The following is a 15,013-nucleotide window of genomic DNA, read 5'->3' on the forward strand; positions in this document are numbered from 1 at the left end:
GTTTATCTTTACTTTCCCTCTCTTTGTCTTTGTCGCTCTCTGTCCCTCCCTCCCTCCCTGTCTTTCTACCTCTGCTCACATACACAGACAGAGCAGGCCTTGTTTTAGCTGATGGTTGTAGCTTTTGGCTGTTAAATATATTTTCTACTCCAGTGGAGGGTTTATTACTCTCATATATACTCACTCACAGGGGAGGAACATGAATAATAAGTCATAGAAATGAATTTGAGCGCTGCAATTGATCAGTAATTTAAAGGATAAGGAAGATGATATGCAGCTTTTTTTTTTATTGTCAACAAATCTCATAAAAACACCAAAAATGAATTGATCCTACCAACACTTATTTCCAAAGCCTGATACATTTTAGAGCTCCATTTTTCTTTTTTTTTTTGATGAACCTGGGCACTGGCTGCTATAAATCTTCGCTATTGCACCAAATGTGTATCAATCCACACCTGAAAATAGTCCCCAACAAATGCACCATTTGCTCCAGTTTAAGCAAGGTTCGTGAGAAACTGTTCAGCTGATTTAGAGCCTTTTTTTAAAAAAGGATTTACTTCACATCTTCAGTAGAAACTCACCACCACAGATAAGTCAGGGAATCAGGCAATAATCAAGGACAGACTAAGGTCTTTATTTGTCTTTGTTGACAATAGGGAAATACAGAATAACACCAGCCTTATAATTTAACTGAATATTGACAGACGCTGCAGTCCGCATTAATTAGAATAACAGCACTGTTTATAGTAAACATGTATTTTTAGCAAACGCAGACTAAAGAAGGCCCTTATTGCTGTCTTAGTCGAGGGAGTTAGATAACAGTCTAGATTTGATGACAGTGCACAAACGCGTTTACAACAAAACAGCGACAAGTTTCATGCGATTATCTCGTCTCTGGCTGCCACACTGTTCACTTCGCTTGATACCAATCTGTTTCCTTTATTCTTAATCTGATAAATGATTTTGTTGAGATGTTATATGTAAGTCTGTCTGGGAGTTCTGCTGTAGGCTTTGCTTCTTATATAACATATTGACATAATGTTTCTCTGCTGCTTGGCTGTGAGACATGACAGTAAGTCAGTAAATAGTACAGCAGCAAGAAAATAGTCTGTGTTAAGTGAAACTTTGCAGGCACATGGAAGATTAGAGTATATTTTCTGAACAAATGCATCAGCCATAGGCACATTCTGGTTTATTATGTTGCTCTGAGCCTACTGTGCGAATTACATAAGATTAGGTTTTTTTTTTTTTTTTAAACAGAAATTATGTAAGATCCTGTTGCATATGCTAGCTGTAGCTCCACAGCCAGTGTTCGAAGAAATGACTGGAATTTTAACTTGTGTGTCTGAAAAACCAGACAGCAGAAAAAGAAAGGGTAAAAAAAAAAAAAAAATATCCTTGGACAAACTCACACATCCACAAACTCCCACATCAGCCATAAGAAATGTCTTTCGTCTGACCTAAGATAACCCATCGCCGCACTCCCCAGACCCCTCAACAGCAAGCAGACCGATCATCTAAACTGCTTCTCCTCCTCCTCCTCCCATCGTTTCCGCTCTTCCTCCGCCGCCGTGCCGGCTCTGCTCTCCTCTTCTTCTCCCCTTCTCATCCCCATCCTCCACTTCCCATCCTCTTCCTCCTCCTCTTCTGCCTCCTTCTAAACGCTGTTCAGCCACCGTGAGTCATCCTCACCTGGTGAATAATTAAAACGTCTGAGACTCTCGCTCCGTCTGGCCATGGAGGGTTGGTGGTAGAGGAGGAGGGAGGAATGGAGGGGAGGGGGGGGGGGGGATACCTTGCTCAACGTCGCCTGAGGGGGAGTGTTATGGGCAGGATTATGAGCAACTGCCATCCATCCATCCCTCACGCACACACATACACACACACATTTGCTTTCACCGTCCTGGAAACAACTCCCTCAGCCCCCGTTCACAACATGGCTGCCATGTTTTTCCTGGAATACCTGACACAGTGGAGCAGTAGAGGATGCTCGACTTAGCGCGCAAGAGGTGTAATCGTTTCTGCCATTAGGAGGATGGTGCCCGATAGTGCGAGCACGTGTTTAGTAATTCCATGCGGACGGAAGAGGCTTTGGCGTTCAGTCACACCCCAAGATAATTGAATTAGCGCCACTTAAAACAGAGTAGCTTTGGGCATTTAGCCTCTTCCCTCTCTGGCCTTTGGTTTTATAAACGGCAGCATTGGGTAGTTTTTTTTTTGCCTTTCCCGTCACCACAGTTGCATCAGGTCCATTCTTTCACAATATGACAACCAACTGGAAGAATATTACATCAGTTTGTGAATTATAGACATAATAGGGTAGCCAGTCTCTCTCCGACTCTGTGTGTTCATATGTGTGTGTGTGTGTGTGTGTGTGTGTGTGTGTGTGTGTGTGTGTGTGTGTGTCAAGTTAGCACTAAAATAGTCTGACTGGGGAATATGGATGAAATGTCTTTTATTACACTGGGCTGCAGCTGGCACAGAGCTCAGTGCAGCATAATGCAGCGCTGGCTCTACGTCCTCGGCATCAAGCGAGCGCAGCTTTTCACCCACTTTCAGGTGTATCTGTTTGTGCTTTATCGCTGATTGTATAAAAGTGTTGTATGATCCGCTCTCATTCTTCGCGACTATAATTAGCATTCCTGGAAAAAGAGTCACGCTTTGCACTTTAGGATGATGTGTGGTAGAAGAATACATTAAGAGCAATATAAGCTCGTTATGTCATGTAGCAATGCTCTAAATCAGCACACTGGGGTAATTTACAGAAGACATACAGCTCTAATGCAACACTCAGCCCCCTGCCTGGCCCATGATATATTTTTCGCTCAACTGTACCTGCACACTGTAAAGAAATATCTGCCGACATATAAAAAATTCTGCACTTATCCGGCCGCTCTAATGTATGACACATACAGCTCTGCCTCACAGTGTGCTTATTGCTGGTATGCTGCAGAGTGTGAAATGAACTACTGCACCGGCTATCATCTGACCAGCAGCCTATTTCTCTTCTAACACACTGCAAGAGTCTGATCAAATTTAACCTCAGTGAAGGACTGGGACAAAAATCCCATTTTACACTTTGTTTGTTCGGGCTTCTGTGTAATCACTCCAAATTTGGGTTTTGTCTTATACTGAGGTAGATTACTGTCTGTCAACATGTGACTAACTTTGGCAGCCTGTGATACACACACAATAGGCTGTGGAGTTGAGGTCGGAGTCTCCCCATCCCAGGGTCGAATTACTACTAGTACTGGATTCAATTACTTTTATGGGGATTGATTGATCTCGCCCGGCGCAATGGAACCAATTAGATTCTCCCAAAAGTGCAAACCTTCCCCAGCCTCCCCTGCAGACATGCTGAAGAATACGTTGTGTGTAATTCAAAGGATTTCAATTAGTAATCGACCCCGGTCCGGTGGTTTCCCCTTATTTCTGACATCATGATGTGATGATGCTCCTGCTGCTTCCTCTTCTGTTTTTTTTTTGTTTGTTTTGTTTTTTTCATTGAGCTACACCTTGCCCTGTGCTCTGACACACTGCACACTGCTGCCATTCCTGTCCTCACTGCCTTTTCTCTCTCCCCTCCCTCCTTCTCTCATTACTGTTTCTGCTCTCACTCTCTGTCTCTCTGTCTCTCTCTCTCTCTCTCTCTGTCTATCTTTTGCTTGCTGTTCGTCTCAGCTTCCGCTAATAACACCCATGCCTGGCAATCCCAGTCACGTAAGTTACTTTAATTTTCATTTGTTGCATCAGGCGGCACGTTCTGCTCACCGTCGCCCCTGCTTGCTGGCCGCCGCTTTTACAAGTCAAAGCAGTCTAGTCGAGTGGCGTGCGCGCACACACACACACACACACACACACACACACACACACACACACACACACAGCACTTGTATTATTCACGTACAACTCACATTGGAAAAATCAGGCATAATTACCGGATGCTGATTTAACATTTAAAGGAACGACACACCAGATAGAAAGAGAGCACACTCTCAAAGCTCAAATCAGTTTAAAAAGACGAGACCCAGGAGATGACACCCAGAAGCAGCAGACTAAATTTTACACTGAATTTATCACACAGCTTCAGAAGTTCATACCAGATTCATTTTAGCCTCATTAGTCTTTAATGGTCCATATGTTCTGCTGAAAACATGCCCAACCTCTGGAGGACTTCAGTTTAATGACTCCCTCTAGTGAGTAAAATCAACAGTCGGCTGTGGCTGTTAGAGCAGTCGCTCCCTTGACTTTCTGCAAATTTTCAAAACACATAAAACGGCACACTTAATTTTGATGTGTTTTGTTGCAAAATATAGGTTTGTAATCAAAGAGGAGAAGAAGATAATGTGAATAATACAAACTAATGATACCAGTATGAACTTCCTCTGTGAAGTTGGGTGAAATTTTTCTGTCTTAATTATTCCTATTCTTAATCTTTAGCTTACAGTGAGATCTTGGTGAACATTTTCCCAAAATAATCAAATCTGTTCGAGCTAGAACATTTTACAACAGACTGCTGTATCACTGTCTCATCAGTTTCTATTTGATTTCATAAGATGCAGGTCATGTTATTTCAATTATGTCAATCCTTGACGTGAAATATCATAAATATCATTGTTTATGCTTTATTAGATATAGATATAGGTTAAATTCACCTAAAATCAGCAGAAATAACCTTGTTTATTGTAGTTAAACGTTTAAAAAGATTTTACTGATTAACTAACTGTTCACTCTTATCAGTTGTTTATGCACAGATATAGTATGTGGGTGTTTATGTGGCTGAGTAGAAGAACATAAATGTTGCTCATAGCTGAAATACCATTAACCAGGTTTCTGTGTCCCTGACCCCTCAGTGCGTTTTGCACCCTATCGTCCTCAAGACATCGCCCTCAAACCTCTGCTGTTTGAGGTGCCCAGCATCACCATGGACTCCGTGTTCACGGGCCGTGAGTGGCTCTTCCAGGAGATCGACGCCCACCTCAACAGCCCCAACGCCAGCACCAACCGCGGCGTGGTAGTGGTCGGCAACATCGGCTTCGGCAAGACCGCCATCATCTCTCGCCTGGTGGCTCTCAGCTGCCACGGCACCCGCATGAGACAGATCGCCTCCGACAGCCCGCAGGCCTCACCCAAACGTAAGGCATCCACTCATCTCTACGTGTGAGCTGAAGGCGCTTTGTTTGGAGAATAACTAAGTGTGTGTGTGTGTGTGTGTGTGTGTGTGTGTGTGTGTGTGTGTGTGTCGTCTTGTGTCCAGATGGAGAGGGGCTCCCTCTCACCCAGCCACAGCCCACGCATGGCACCCTGGGAGGAGGCAGCTGTCCCGGGACCCCAGAGATGAGGCGGCGTCAGGAAGAAGCCATGAGGAGGCTGGCGTCTCAGGTACCAGATACACCTGTGACCATGTGTACACACACACACACACACATATACATGATCACACACACATTTGTATTTCACCTTCTGATTTACAGACAAAACACCCTCAAGTCTTCCAGAAGAAAATCGGTTGAGCAATTGTCTCTAAATGCTGAAATACTCTCTGATGGTCGATTGGTGCGTTTTCGACTCTTTCTCCTCCCATTGCTTTCTCTTACAAATGCAAATGATCTATTTTTCAGCCATTTACTCCTAAAATAAGTGCGCTTGTAGTGATTTAAAGTGAAATCTCCAGCTCTCATTTAATTGCCATATTTTACGAGAAGATAAGTGCACAATCCCAAGCCACTTAGGAACATTTCTGCCTCCCCACACACCTCCATTTCCCCCTTTTCCTCTCACAGCGGTGTGAAATGAAAAAAAAATATATCCATTTGCCAAATATTGTGTCAAGGGCCCTATTTGCATACTACAGCATTGTCAGTTTTTTTTTTTTTTTTTTTTTCCTTTCGTTTTTTCTTCATCAAAGGAAACATAGTTCTATCACTACAATGGTCATCTTATTATAGCATTAAATTTCCGTTGTGTTCCTGGTTCAGCGTGAAATTTCCCAGCTACAGTCTGGCACTAATTGAAAAACTGCAAGATAATTTAAAACGGCTCCTTTTTATGTCTTAATTTTTCCGTTGGTGGCAACAGAGGTGGTAGGATAGCCAATGATACGCTCTTTTGAAAATGCCTCTCCATAATAGGAGCGCGGACATGGCCGCAGGTTCTGTCAGAAACGATACGGTTTCAGGCTTCTGAGAGAAAGTCCACGTTTCACACGACTCACGCGGGGCTTCCTCTGTAGGTGGCAGACTTCAAAACAGGCGGAGATAAGCCGCGACTTTGTTTTTACCTTTTTAAGAATTTCAGCATAATTTATGTGACGCTCTTTTTTTTTTTTTCTTCTTCTTCTTTTATTTTATTTTATTTTTTTTTAATTACCCGGGTATTTAACTTCCTCTAACCTCCCTGCAACTGTAAACCTATATGATGTGTCAGACCGGCTCTTATTCCCGCTCTTTTTCCTGTCTGCTGTTGCACCTCGGCGCCCCTCCCCTGCTGCTTAGCCATCTGCATCCCCAGTCCCAGCCTGATGCATTATGCAGATGTGTTTAAAAAAGAAAAAACAACTTTGCCAGGGAGCCTTATGAAATATTTATACCTGCAGAAAGCCATTTCCCAGCCAAGCTATTAGATCTTGTTAACTCTGTGCATTAATAATTGAGCTCACTCCCTTTTTCACCCCTTTTGTTTTAAAGCCCTTTATTCCATTGTGACCAAAAATTAGCATTCCATTTTGATTAGTCTTTTTTTTTTTTTTCTCCCCCCATTCCCTTTTTCTCACTGGCCTCTGATCGCTGCCACCGCCTCTGAAAATTCAAACCCTCTGTGATCTCTCAGTCCCCAGGAGCGCCTGGTCACACCTGCTGCTGTTGTTTAGCCGGCTGACCTCTCAGAAAATCCACCTGCCCTTCTGCTATTTCCCAATGTCACTACATGTCCATCCTAAGATAACGTTTTTACTCATTCATTCGTTCATTTAATCATTCATTTGAACATGTTTCAAGTCCACAGCTGTGAAATATGACGGTTTAACACTTGACTCCTTCGTGCCACAGTCATCTCACACACGAGCATGCATGCGCTGACTCCGAATCAGTCTCTCCTGGCAGGCGGAAACCATGAATTATTAATGGCTAAAACCGTACAGCGAAACGAGAAGTATTATGTTTCATTATACTGCAATCATCCACCATGAAGTTGACTCAATCTCAAATGAGTTGTAGCTGTAGTAGACGCTGGGAAAAACTGGCTGTGCACCGGTAGAGCCGTGAGAAAAAAAAAAGAAAAAAAAAAGTGTTATTTTTGAATTTGTGTCATCGGACTCCCATGCTCCTTGACACTGATCTTCAATCACTTTTGCAATACCCAACGGTTGGTCAAGGTTAGGATTACCAGGAGGGAGTTGAAATGCTCATATGTCTCCCACTGACCGGGCTGCAATCTTCCCTCAACTCTCTGTCGCCCCCAGGTGGTGGCGTACCACTACTGCCAGGCAGATAACGCCTACACCTGCCTGGTGCCGGAGTTTGTGCACAACGTGGCGGCTCTGCTGTGCCGCTCGCCGCACCTCGTCGCCTACAGGGAGCAGATGCTGAGGGAGCCGCACCTACAGAGCATCCTGAGTCTGCGCTCCTGCGTCCAGGACCCCCTGGCCTCTTTCAGGAGGGGGGTCCTAGAGCCCCTGGACGCACTTTACAAAGGTGAGACACTTGCAGTTGAACGGTGTAACTAAGTACATTTACTCAAGCATTGCACTTAGGTACAATCCTAGATACTTTGCTTGAGTATTTCTATTTCATGTTGTTCTGTTCTTCAGAGTGACATAATCCACTACATTTATCTGACAGCGGAAATTAGTTTTTACTCCTCAGATTAAAATTTGACCTAAAATCATATTAAAATACAAAACACTGTTAAAGATTAAACCAGCGGTTCCCGACCTTTTTTGGCTTCTTACCTCTTCCAAAAAAATAAAAAACAGCGTGTGGTTGTGTTCTCTTATCACACACTACATGTCTACAAGTTGTAAAACGTTCATCCAGAGTCATTTCTCATTGTTTGATGCCCAAAGAACTAGAGGTATCCAAGACTGGAGAAATCTGCCAAAACAAATCCAAATGAATATATCAGAACATAGTTTTCTCTTCTTTCCTCCCACGTTAATCATCTCATGATCCTCCGGTTTGATCTTACTCAACAGATCAAACTACCTACTACTGCTAAGTAATTATTAAAAGTATCTCCACGTTGATGCAACTGTATTATTAATGTAATACAAAATAAATTATCAGTCACAGGGACCATTTTAGTTTTATGTTGGGGTATCAATGCTTTTACCTAAGGAAAGGATCTGAATATTTCATCATACCTGGTGATTTGAATGGAAGCTTTCTCATATCTAAGTGTATTCATACATGTATATAACTCCAGCAAAGGGGTGGGCACTTTTTTAATATGACAGATATGTAACACAGACTTTATTCTGTGAGCTGACATTTGCATTGTATCCATGTCTTCCATGGAAACTGGATGTATGAGATCATCTGTATAAAGTAAATAATAATCCATTGCATAAAAACTTTAGATGACTGTAGTTTGAAAAGTGCAGACGTCTATAGCTCAAAGAGATTTAAAGGCCTCTCGATGTTATTCTGCCTCTTTGTTTTATTTGCTCTGTTGGTTTGAACTTTCCTCATAATGATCTGGATTTTGTAATCATTTGAAGTCATTTACTTCACCATTCAAACACTGCGCTTTTGGCAAATTATAATTGATGCCTGTTCGGACCTCAGCCTCCAATTTATACTTTGACTCAAGTCCTTGGTGCATGATATTATTTGCCTCCTGTGCACAGTGTTCTCAATATAATCAAGATTAAAGTTCATGATCTCAGTGTATGAATTTCCTGTAAGCCTCCTGACTTATTAAACCAGACCTGAGCTCCACTGAAAAACTTCACTTGAAATAGAGATGAAAGCAAAACCTGTGATGATTCATTTTAGAATATATAGTTAAATTTAAAGCTTTTTGTCATATAGAAAAAGCAGGTAAAAAAACAATTTACTCCAAACTTGTTTCCAAGCTTACGACAGAGCAATTGCCATTTGCCGAGGAAGGCCATGACATGTGGTTGAAAGTAAATTGGACCTTGTGCCTGTGCTGAGAATATTTTTTTTTCTTCCGGTTAATCTGCTATTTATAAGGTCAAGAATGAACCTTGAAGCTCAAACTGCAGATAATTTTTCATTACAGTCCATCATTTATATAAAATATTTCCTGAACTTATGTCTGTTTTCACGTTTTTCAGAGAGGAAGATCAACTCCGAGGAGGACCTCATCATCCTCATCGACGGTTTGAACGAGGCGGAGTTCCACAAGCCAGACTACGGAGACACCATCGTGTCCTTCCTCACCAAAACCATCAACAAGTTCCCTCCCTGGCTCAAGCTTGTGGTCACAGTCAGAACCACGTTACAGGTAGAGGACAAATGATATACTGATGACAGTGGATCTCACTGCTTGCATCTTTTAAATCCAGAATGGAGGGACTAGTTTTTATTTGCCAGCGAGGGTTAGGATTAAATAACACTTTGAGTGGGTTATTTTTGCATCAACTAGAAGCCACTAACTGACAGTATTAGATTTGTCTCGAGTACAACTGTAGCCTCTTTGTCTCTGACCTTTTCCTTTTTCCTCTGTGCACATTATGCAGAGGATATGAATAGATATGAATGAAATCAGAACTGTATTGGTTCTGTCTTGGCTATATTTGTCTCCCCCCACTTTATACCTATTTCTTCCTCATGAATGAAAGAGAAAGTTACTCATCGCATGTCGTACTTTATTTTTGACCAGCATGTGAGTCCGTTCACCTTTGTTAGTAAGTATGTAGGATGTGGTCAAATATATCAAAATGTCTGAACCGATGTCACCTGACTGAAACGATTGGGACTCTTCAGGAGATCACCAACGCGCTGCCGTTCCACCGCATCTCTCTGGACAGCCTGGAGGAGAACGACGCCATAGACCAGGACCTGCAGGGCTACATCCTGCACCGCATCCACAGCAGCCCGGAGATCCAGAACAACATCTCGCTCAACGGCAAGATGGACAACACCACCTTCGGCAAGCTCAGCGCCCACCTCAAGGCCCTGAGTCAGGGCTCCTATCTGTACCTCAAACTCACCTTTGACCTCATCGAGAAGGGCTACCTTGTCCTCAAAAGCTCCAGCTATAAGGTGCGGCATCACTGCTTCGGTCGTAATGGGTTTTCACAGGGTCGGCTTTAGGTGGCGTATGTAAAGCAGAGGTTTTCAAACTGTGAGGCGTTCCTCTTCAGGGGCGAGAGGCAGAGGCGTGAGACAAAGATACCGTGTGAGATGAAAGGGAGGAAGTGCAGGAAGGTGTTCTAAAAACAACTGAAATGAAGGAACCCTGCAAATCCCGATTGCTTCAATTTGCATCATTCGAGTCATAACTCAAAAGTCAAATCTTAACACACAGACATATCACACAGATTTTTTAGATGTAGTGTGATTTATCCTTTCCGAGGTGATCATTATCTTCAGTGTCCGTCACGAAAAATGTCCATAAATCTGCTTAGAAATAATAGAAAAAAGATGCTCCTTATAACTGCAGAAGTCGCCTGAGAATAATCATGTTTTTAAGTTTTCTTCAGCATCAAAGTGAGACAGTGACAGTTGTCTGTAGATTCATGGGTACACTGCAAACAGGACCTGCTAATAGCTAATTCAGCACACTCTAATGGTTTAATTTGCCAAAATGTGAACAAACAACATAGCAGTCGGGGCGAGGGGAGATGTTGGGTGGGGGTTCTCGAGTTGTCTGCATGTGGAAGCCCACAGTATCAAACTTTGAAAACCTAAATACCTTGTTGCTCATAACTTGCAACGGCCCCACTGGAAAGGCATTTCTTTTATTTTACCTGCACCCTGAGATGCTTTGTGTAAAAGTAGTGTAATAAAAATCTTCTTTTTGACCGTCAGAATCAAACACCTTTTTGATAAATAATGTTGTTGAATTGTTTCAGTGTGTATTTCATAATGAAATATTTTATCTCACACCCCCAGGTTCATTTAATTTCAGTATTCAAAAGCAGGCTCGCAGGCTCCATAAAAAAATGGCAACTAATAAATTCACATTTCTCTTCTCTGAGGAAGACCATGTGGAATAGTTGAAGATGTGCTTCACAAACACGATCCATTATTCATCTTTCTGTAGAGCTGATCCAAAGGAAAAATCAGCATTGTAATTCAGACTCTCGCCCTCCCTCCTCAGGTGGTTCCAGTCAACCTCGCGGAGGTATACCTGCTGCAGTGCAACATGCGCTTCCCCACGCAGTCGTCGTTCGAGCGGGCGCTTCCTCTGCTCAACGTGGCCGTGGCCTCGCTTCACCCGCTCACCGACGAGCAGATATATCAGGCCATCAACTCCGGTTCACTGCAGGTAATAATTCTTAAGCATACAAGACCTCGCGCTCTCGTTTTGTGGGGTTTGGCCTGAATAAGAACAGATTTAGTATTTTTGATCTTTAGACAGCTACACTGTTTGAAAGGTAGGGAGACAGTATGTTTTTAATGTTTCTGTAGTATACACTGTTGTACATTGTACCTTGGTAACTGTAGAACAGCGTTCTTTTTAAGACAGACCAGAAAAGGCTGTAATCAATAGGCACAGTACATATTGTATGTTGCATGTTGTAACTTCCTAGAGATTTTCAAAGCAGCTCTTAGTCTCCAACAGGTGGAGCAGTGGATAGTAAAAGGTTCATATCTCAAGCTCTTGAAAGGAATTAAAGTATTATCAAATGGCCCTGGTGATCCAGTCGGTATCAAAGTCAATTTCCCAAGTACAACATTTAAAGAGCAGAATTTTAATATGTAAATTTGGGTTTAAAAAAGGGTTTTAGTTACCTTGTGCAGTAATCTCGTGCTAATCTTTGCGTTTACTCCATCTGCGAGCTAAAGTCAATGAGTCGGTAATTCAATCGAAATTCATAAAATGTTGTCAGATGTTTGTGTAGCACAGAAACGTACTTAAAGGCCCTGAAAATGTATTTTTGAATCGGCTTCTTTCTATGAACGACGAGGTCCGGTCTTACATGAACGCACCATATCTTATAGTTCTTCACCATCACAAATATTTATTGTCCGCTCTGTGTTTTTCTCACTGGTTTGAAGTTGAAGCTCAGATAACAGAAAGGTGACACAGTTAGCGGTTTGGTTTTGACACTGTCAGTCAAATCTGATCAAACCACACCCACACAGTCCTGATCAAGCTATTCCTCTTAGTTTGTGGGTGCTAAACTGTTTAGAGATAATACCTTGTTGACTTGACTTGTTGCATATTATTGAATATTTAATGTTAAATAATTAGGATTAAAGCTTTCAGTGGATTTAACAGTCTGTTTTTTTTATTTGCATGAAAAAATAGATAAATTCAAATTATATGGAATTCATTTATTGAGTTCCAGATGCAGCAAGGATTCTTTTTCTTTTTGGGTGGAATGAGCGACGTCGACATGTATTGCTTTGTCAGTGAGATTGTTAATGCACAGTGTTGTCGGACACCTAACACTTCTTCTATGATCATAGATAGATAACTTAGATTCTAAAAACAGTAAGTGATGGCTTGTTTCCATGCACAGAGACCACGTCTAATATCAGCTGTTGACATAAACAGTGTGTCAGTGCTGTAGGAAACAGTATTCGGTGTCCAAAATAACATGGAGACGATGTGTGTGGCTGCAGGGAACACTGGACTGGGAGGATTTCCAGCAACGTGTGGACAACCTGTCTGTCTTCCTGGTGAAGAGGAGGGACGGCACAAGGATGTTTGTTCACCCCTCCTTCAGGGAGTGGTTGATCTGGAGAGAAGAGGGAGAAAAGACAAAGTTCCTCTGTGATCCGAGGTGAGCACAGGCAGGAGACATGGTGACGTGAATGATATTGTCACGAGAAAACAGCAATTTAAAAAATAAAATAAAAGTTTTTTAGCGTTTTGCTTCAGGAGTTTTGATTATCCCATCTGGAAACAGGACATCTGGACATCTGGCTGAGAGGGGCCATAAAACGCAAGGGAATTAAAACAAGGTTTTATTGGGGGGTTGATCACCCAGAATGCACTGCTTTATACTGCCAAATTATTTTTGGAAGTTGTGGAGTCGCTGAATTTATGGATGAGGTTGTTCAGAAATCTGTTTTTCAAGAAGTAGCATTAACAGGATTTTGATTAAAAACAAAAATTAGAGTTACATCTTTAAGCATTTATTTTGAAATATATGTACAAACATGTGACAGTGAATAATTCTCCAGGCAGCTGGTTGTGCAGAAATACTACTTAGCACTACTAGTACTTTTAAAGCCACATCCATGACTCTGTATAAAGAGAAATCTCCCTGTTAGTCACAGGTACATTATTTTTATCCTACAGAGGAAGTCTTATAGAACATTTTATTTCATGTTCTATAATTAAAAACCGATTGCACCAACTGTGTAGATGATAACACAACGTAATGACCCGATGACTCAGGCTCAGGTATTGAAAGATTCTGCGTTTGTCATCCCTGCAGGAGCGGGCACACCCTACTGGCCTTCTGGTTTTCTCGGCAGGAGAACAAGCTGAACAGACAGCAGACTATTGAGCTGGGCCATCACATCCTCAAAGCACATATCTTCAAGGTATACTATTATGTGGCTCTGCATACATCTATATACACACACACACACACACACACACACACACACACACACACAGCTGTGGTCTGGTGCCAAAGTAATGAATATTTACACTCTATCTCTCTGTTCAAGGGTCTCAGCAAGAAAGTCGGGGTTTCCTCATCTATCTTGCAAGGCCTGTGGGTATCCTACAGCACGGAGGGCCTTTCAGCTGCACTTTCTTCACTTCGAAACCTCTACACTCCCAACATCAAGGTACAGACGCTAACATGGCAGAGAGAAGTCATACAGAAAGAATATTTCAACATGTTCTGGGTACCAAATCAAGAGTAACTCTTGAAATATGCATCACAGAAGTCTTCCTCTCTCCTGCTTTTCAATATTTGAAGCTTTACTATGCAGTGCTAACTTTGTGTTACTTCATTTTTTTATTTATTTCCTGCACGTCTTCCAGGTGAGCCGGTTACTGATGCTGGGCGGCGCCAATGTGAACTACCGTACGGAGGTGCTGAACAATGCCCCCGTCCTGTGCGTCCACTCCCACCTGGGCTACATGGACATGGTGGCTCTGCTGCTTGAGTTCGGCGCCTCTGTCGACGCCCCGTCCGAAAGTGGCCTCACACCACTGGGCTACGCCGCCGCCGGGGGACACATGGCCATCGTGACCGCACTTTGCCGCAGGAGAGCGAAGGTATGAAACTGCACAGAAAAATTCCCTCCGTCCCACCTCCTCCTGTGTTTACTCGTGTCCCTGATCAAACCCTCGTCCTGCCGCCAGGTGGACCACTTGGATAAGAATGGGCAGTGTGCTCTGGTTCACGCGGCGCTGAGGGGCCACATGGAGGTGGTGAAGTTCCTCATCCAGTGTGACTGGAGCATGGGGCCACAACAGCAACAGCAGTCGCCACAGACCCAACAACAGGCGGCCTTCACCAAGAGCCACGCAGTCCAGCAGGCCCTCATCGCTGCAGCCAGTATGGGATACACAGAGGTACGGCAGGGCGGGGTGATGGCTTCGGTTGCCTTGACATCATGAACTCTTCAGCCCACAGACTATACCCTTGGGCTCTCGTTCTTCATAAAACATTTGTAAAGCTGATTTTTAAAGTGTCTTCCATGAAGAGGAATTCAAGGAGAATCAGGCAGCACTAATCAAATGTTCACAAATGTTCAGAGAGCCAGGAGAAGCAGAATCAGATGGTGAAACATTAATGGCTTGAGAGAGAAAGCACTATAGAAATGTATACCAGTTATACCAGTTTGAATGTGAGAAAGAGTGAAAGGAGGGAGAGGAAACAGAGAGAGTAGGAAGGAAGAGAAAAGAA

The 15,013-nt window shown here is 42.8% G+C and overlaps 1 protein-coding gene across 2 annotated transcripts in view; it reads left to right on the forward strand.

Moving 5' to 3' along the window:
- The window catches only part of LOC111220287 (protein TANC2-like), a 44,355-nt gene that overhangs the window by 15,403 nt on the left and 13,939 nt on the right, over positions 1 to 15,013 (forward strand). Inside the window, exons 6-17 of one of the 2 annotated variants that reach the window (XM_022743322.1) lie at positions 3,682 to 3,720; positions 4,854 to 5,135; positions 5,258 to 5,382; positions 7,460 to 7,691; positions 9,299 to 9,468; positions 9,951 to 10,229; positions 11,290 to 11,457; positions 12,762 to 12,922; positions 13,583 to 13,691; positions 13,821 to 13,943; positions 14,143 to 14,379; positions 14,467 to 14,679. In XM_022743322.1, coding sequence (XP_022599043.1) covers positions 3,682 to 3,720; positions 4,854 to 5,135; positions 5,258 to 5,382; positions 7,460 to 7,691; positions 9,299 to 9,468; positions 9,951 to 10,229; positions 11,290 to 11,457; positions 12,762 to 12,922; positions 13,583 to 13,691; positions 13,821 to 13,943; positions 14,143 to 14,379; positions 14,467 to 14,679 — 2,138 coding nt within the window. The remainder of the gene's footprint in view (positions 1 to 3,681; positions 3,721 to 4,853; positions 5,136 to 5,257; positions 5,383 to 7,459; positions 7,692 to 9,298; positions 9,469 to 9,950; positions 10,230 to 11,289; positions 11,458 to 12,761; positions 12,923 to 13,582; positions 13,692 to 13,820; positions 13,944 to 14,142; positions 14,380 to 14,466; positions 14,680 to 15,013) is intronic. The other variant, XM_022743323.1, reaches the window with a different exon arrangement.

The sequence above is a fragment of the Seriola dumerili genome, unplaced genomic scaffold (genome assembly GCF_002260705.1).
Source record: "Seriola dumerili isolate Sdu_G_001 unplaced genomic scaffold, Sdu_1.0 BDQW01000068.1, whole genome shotgun sequence".
NCBI classification, from domain to species: domain Eukaryota; kingdom Metazoa; phylum Chordata; class Actinopteri; order Carangiformes; family Carangidae; genus Seriola; species Seriola dumerili.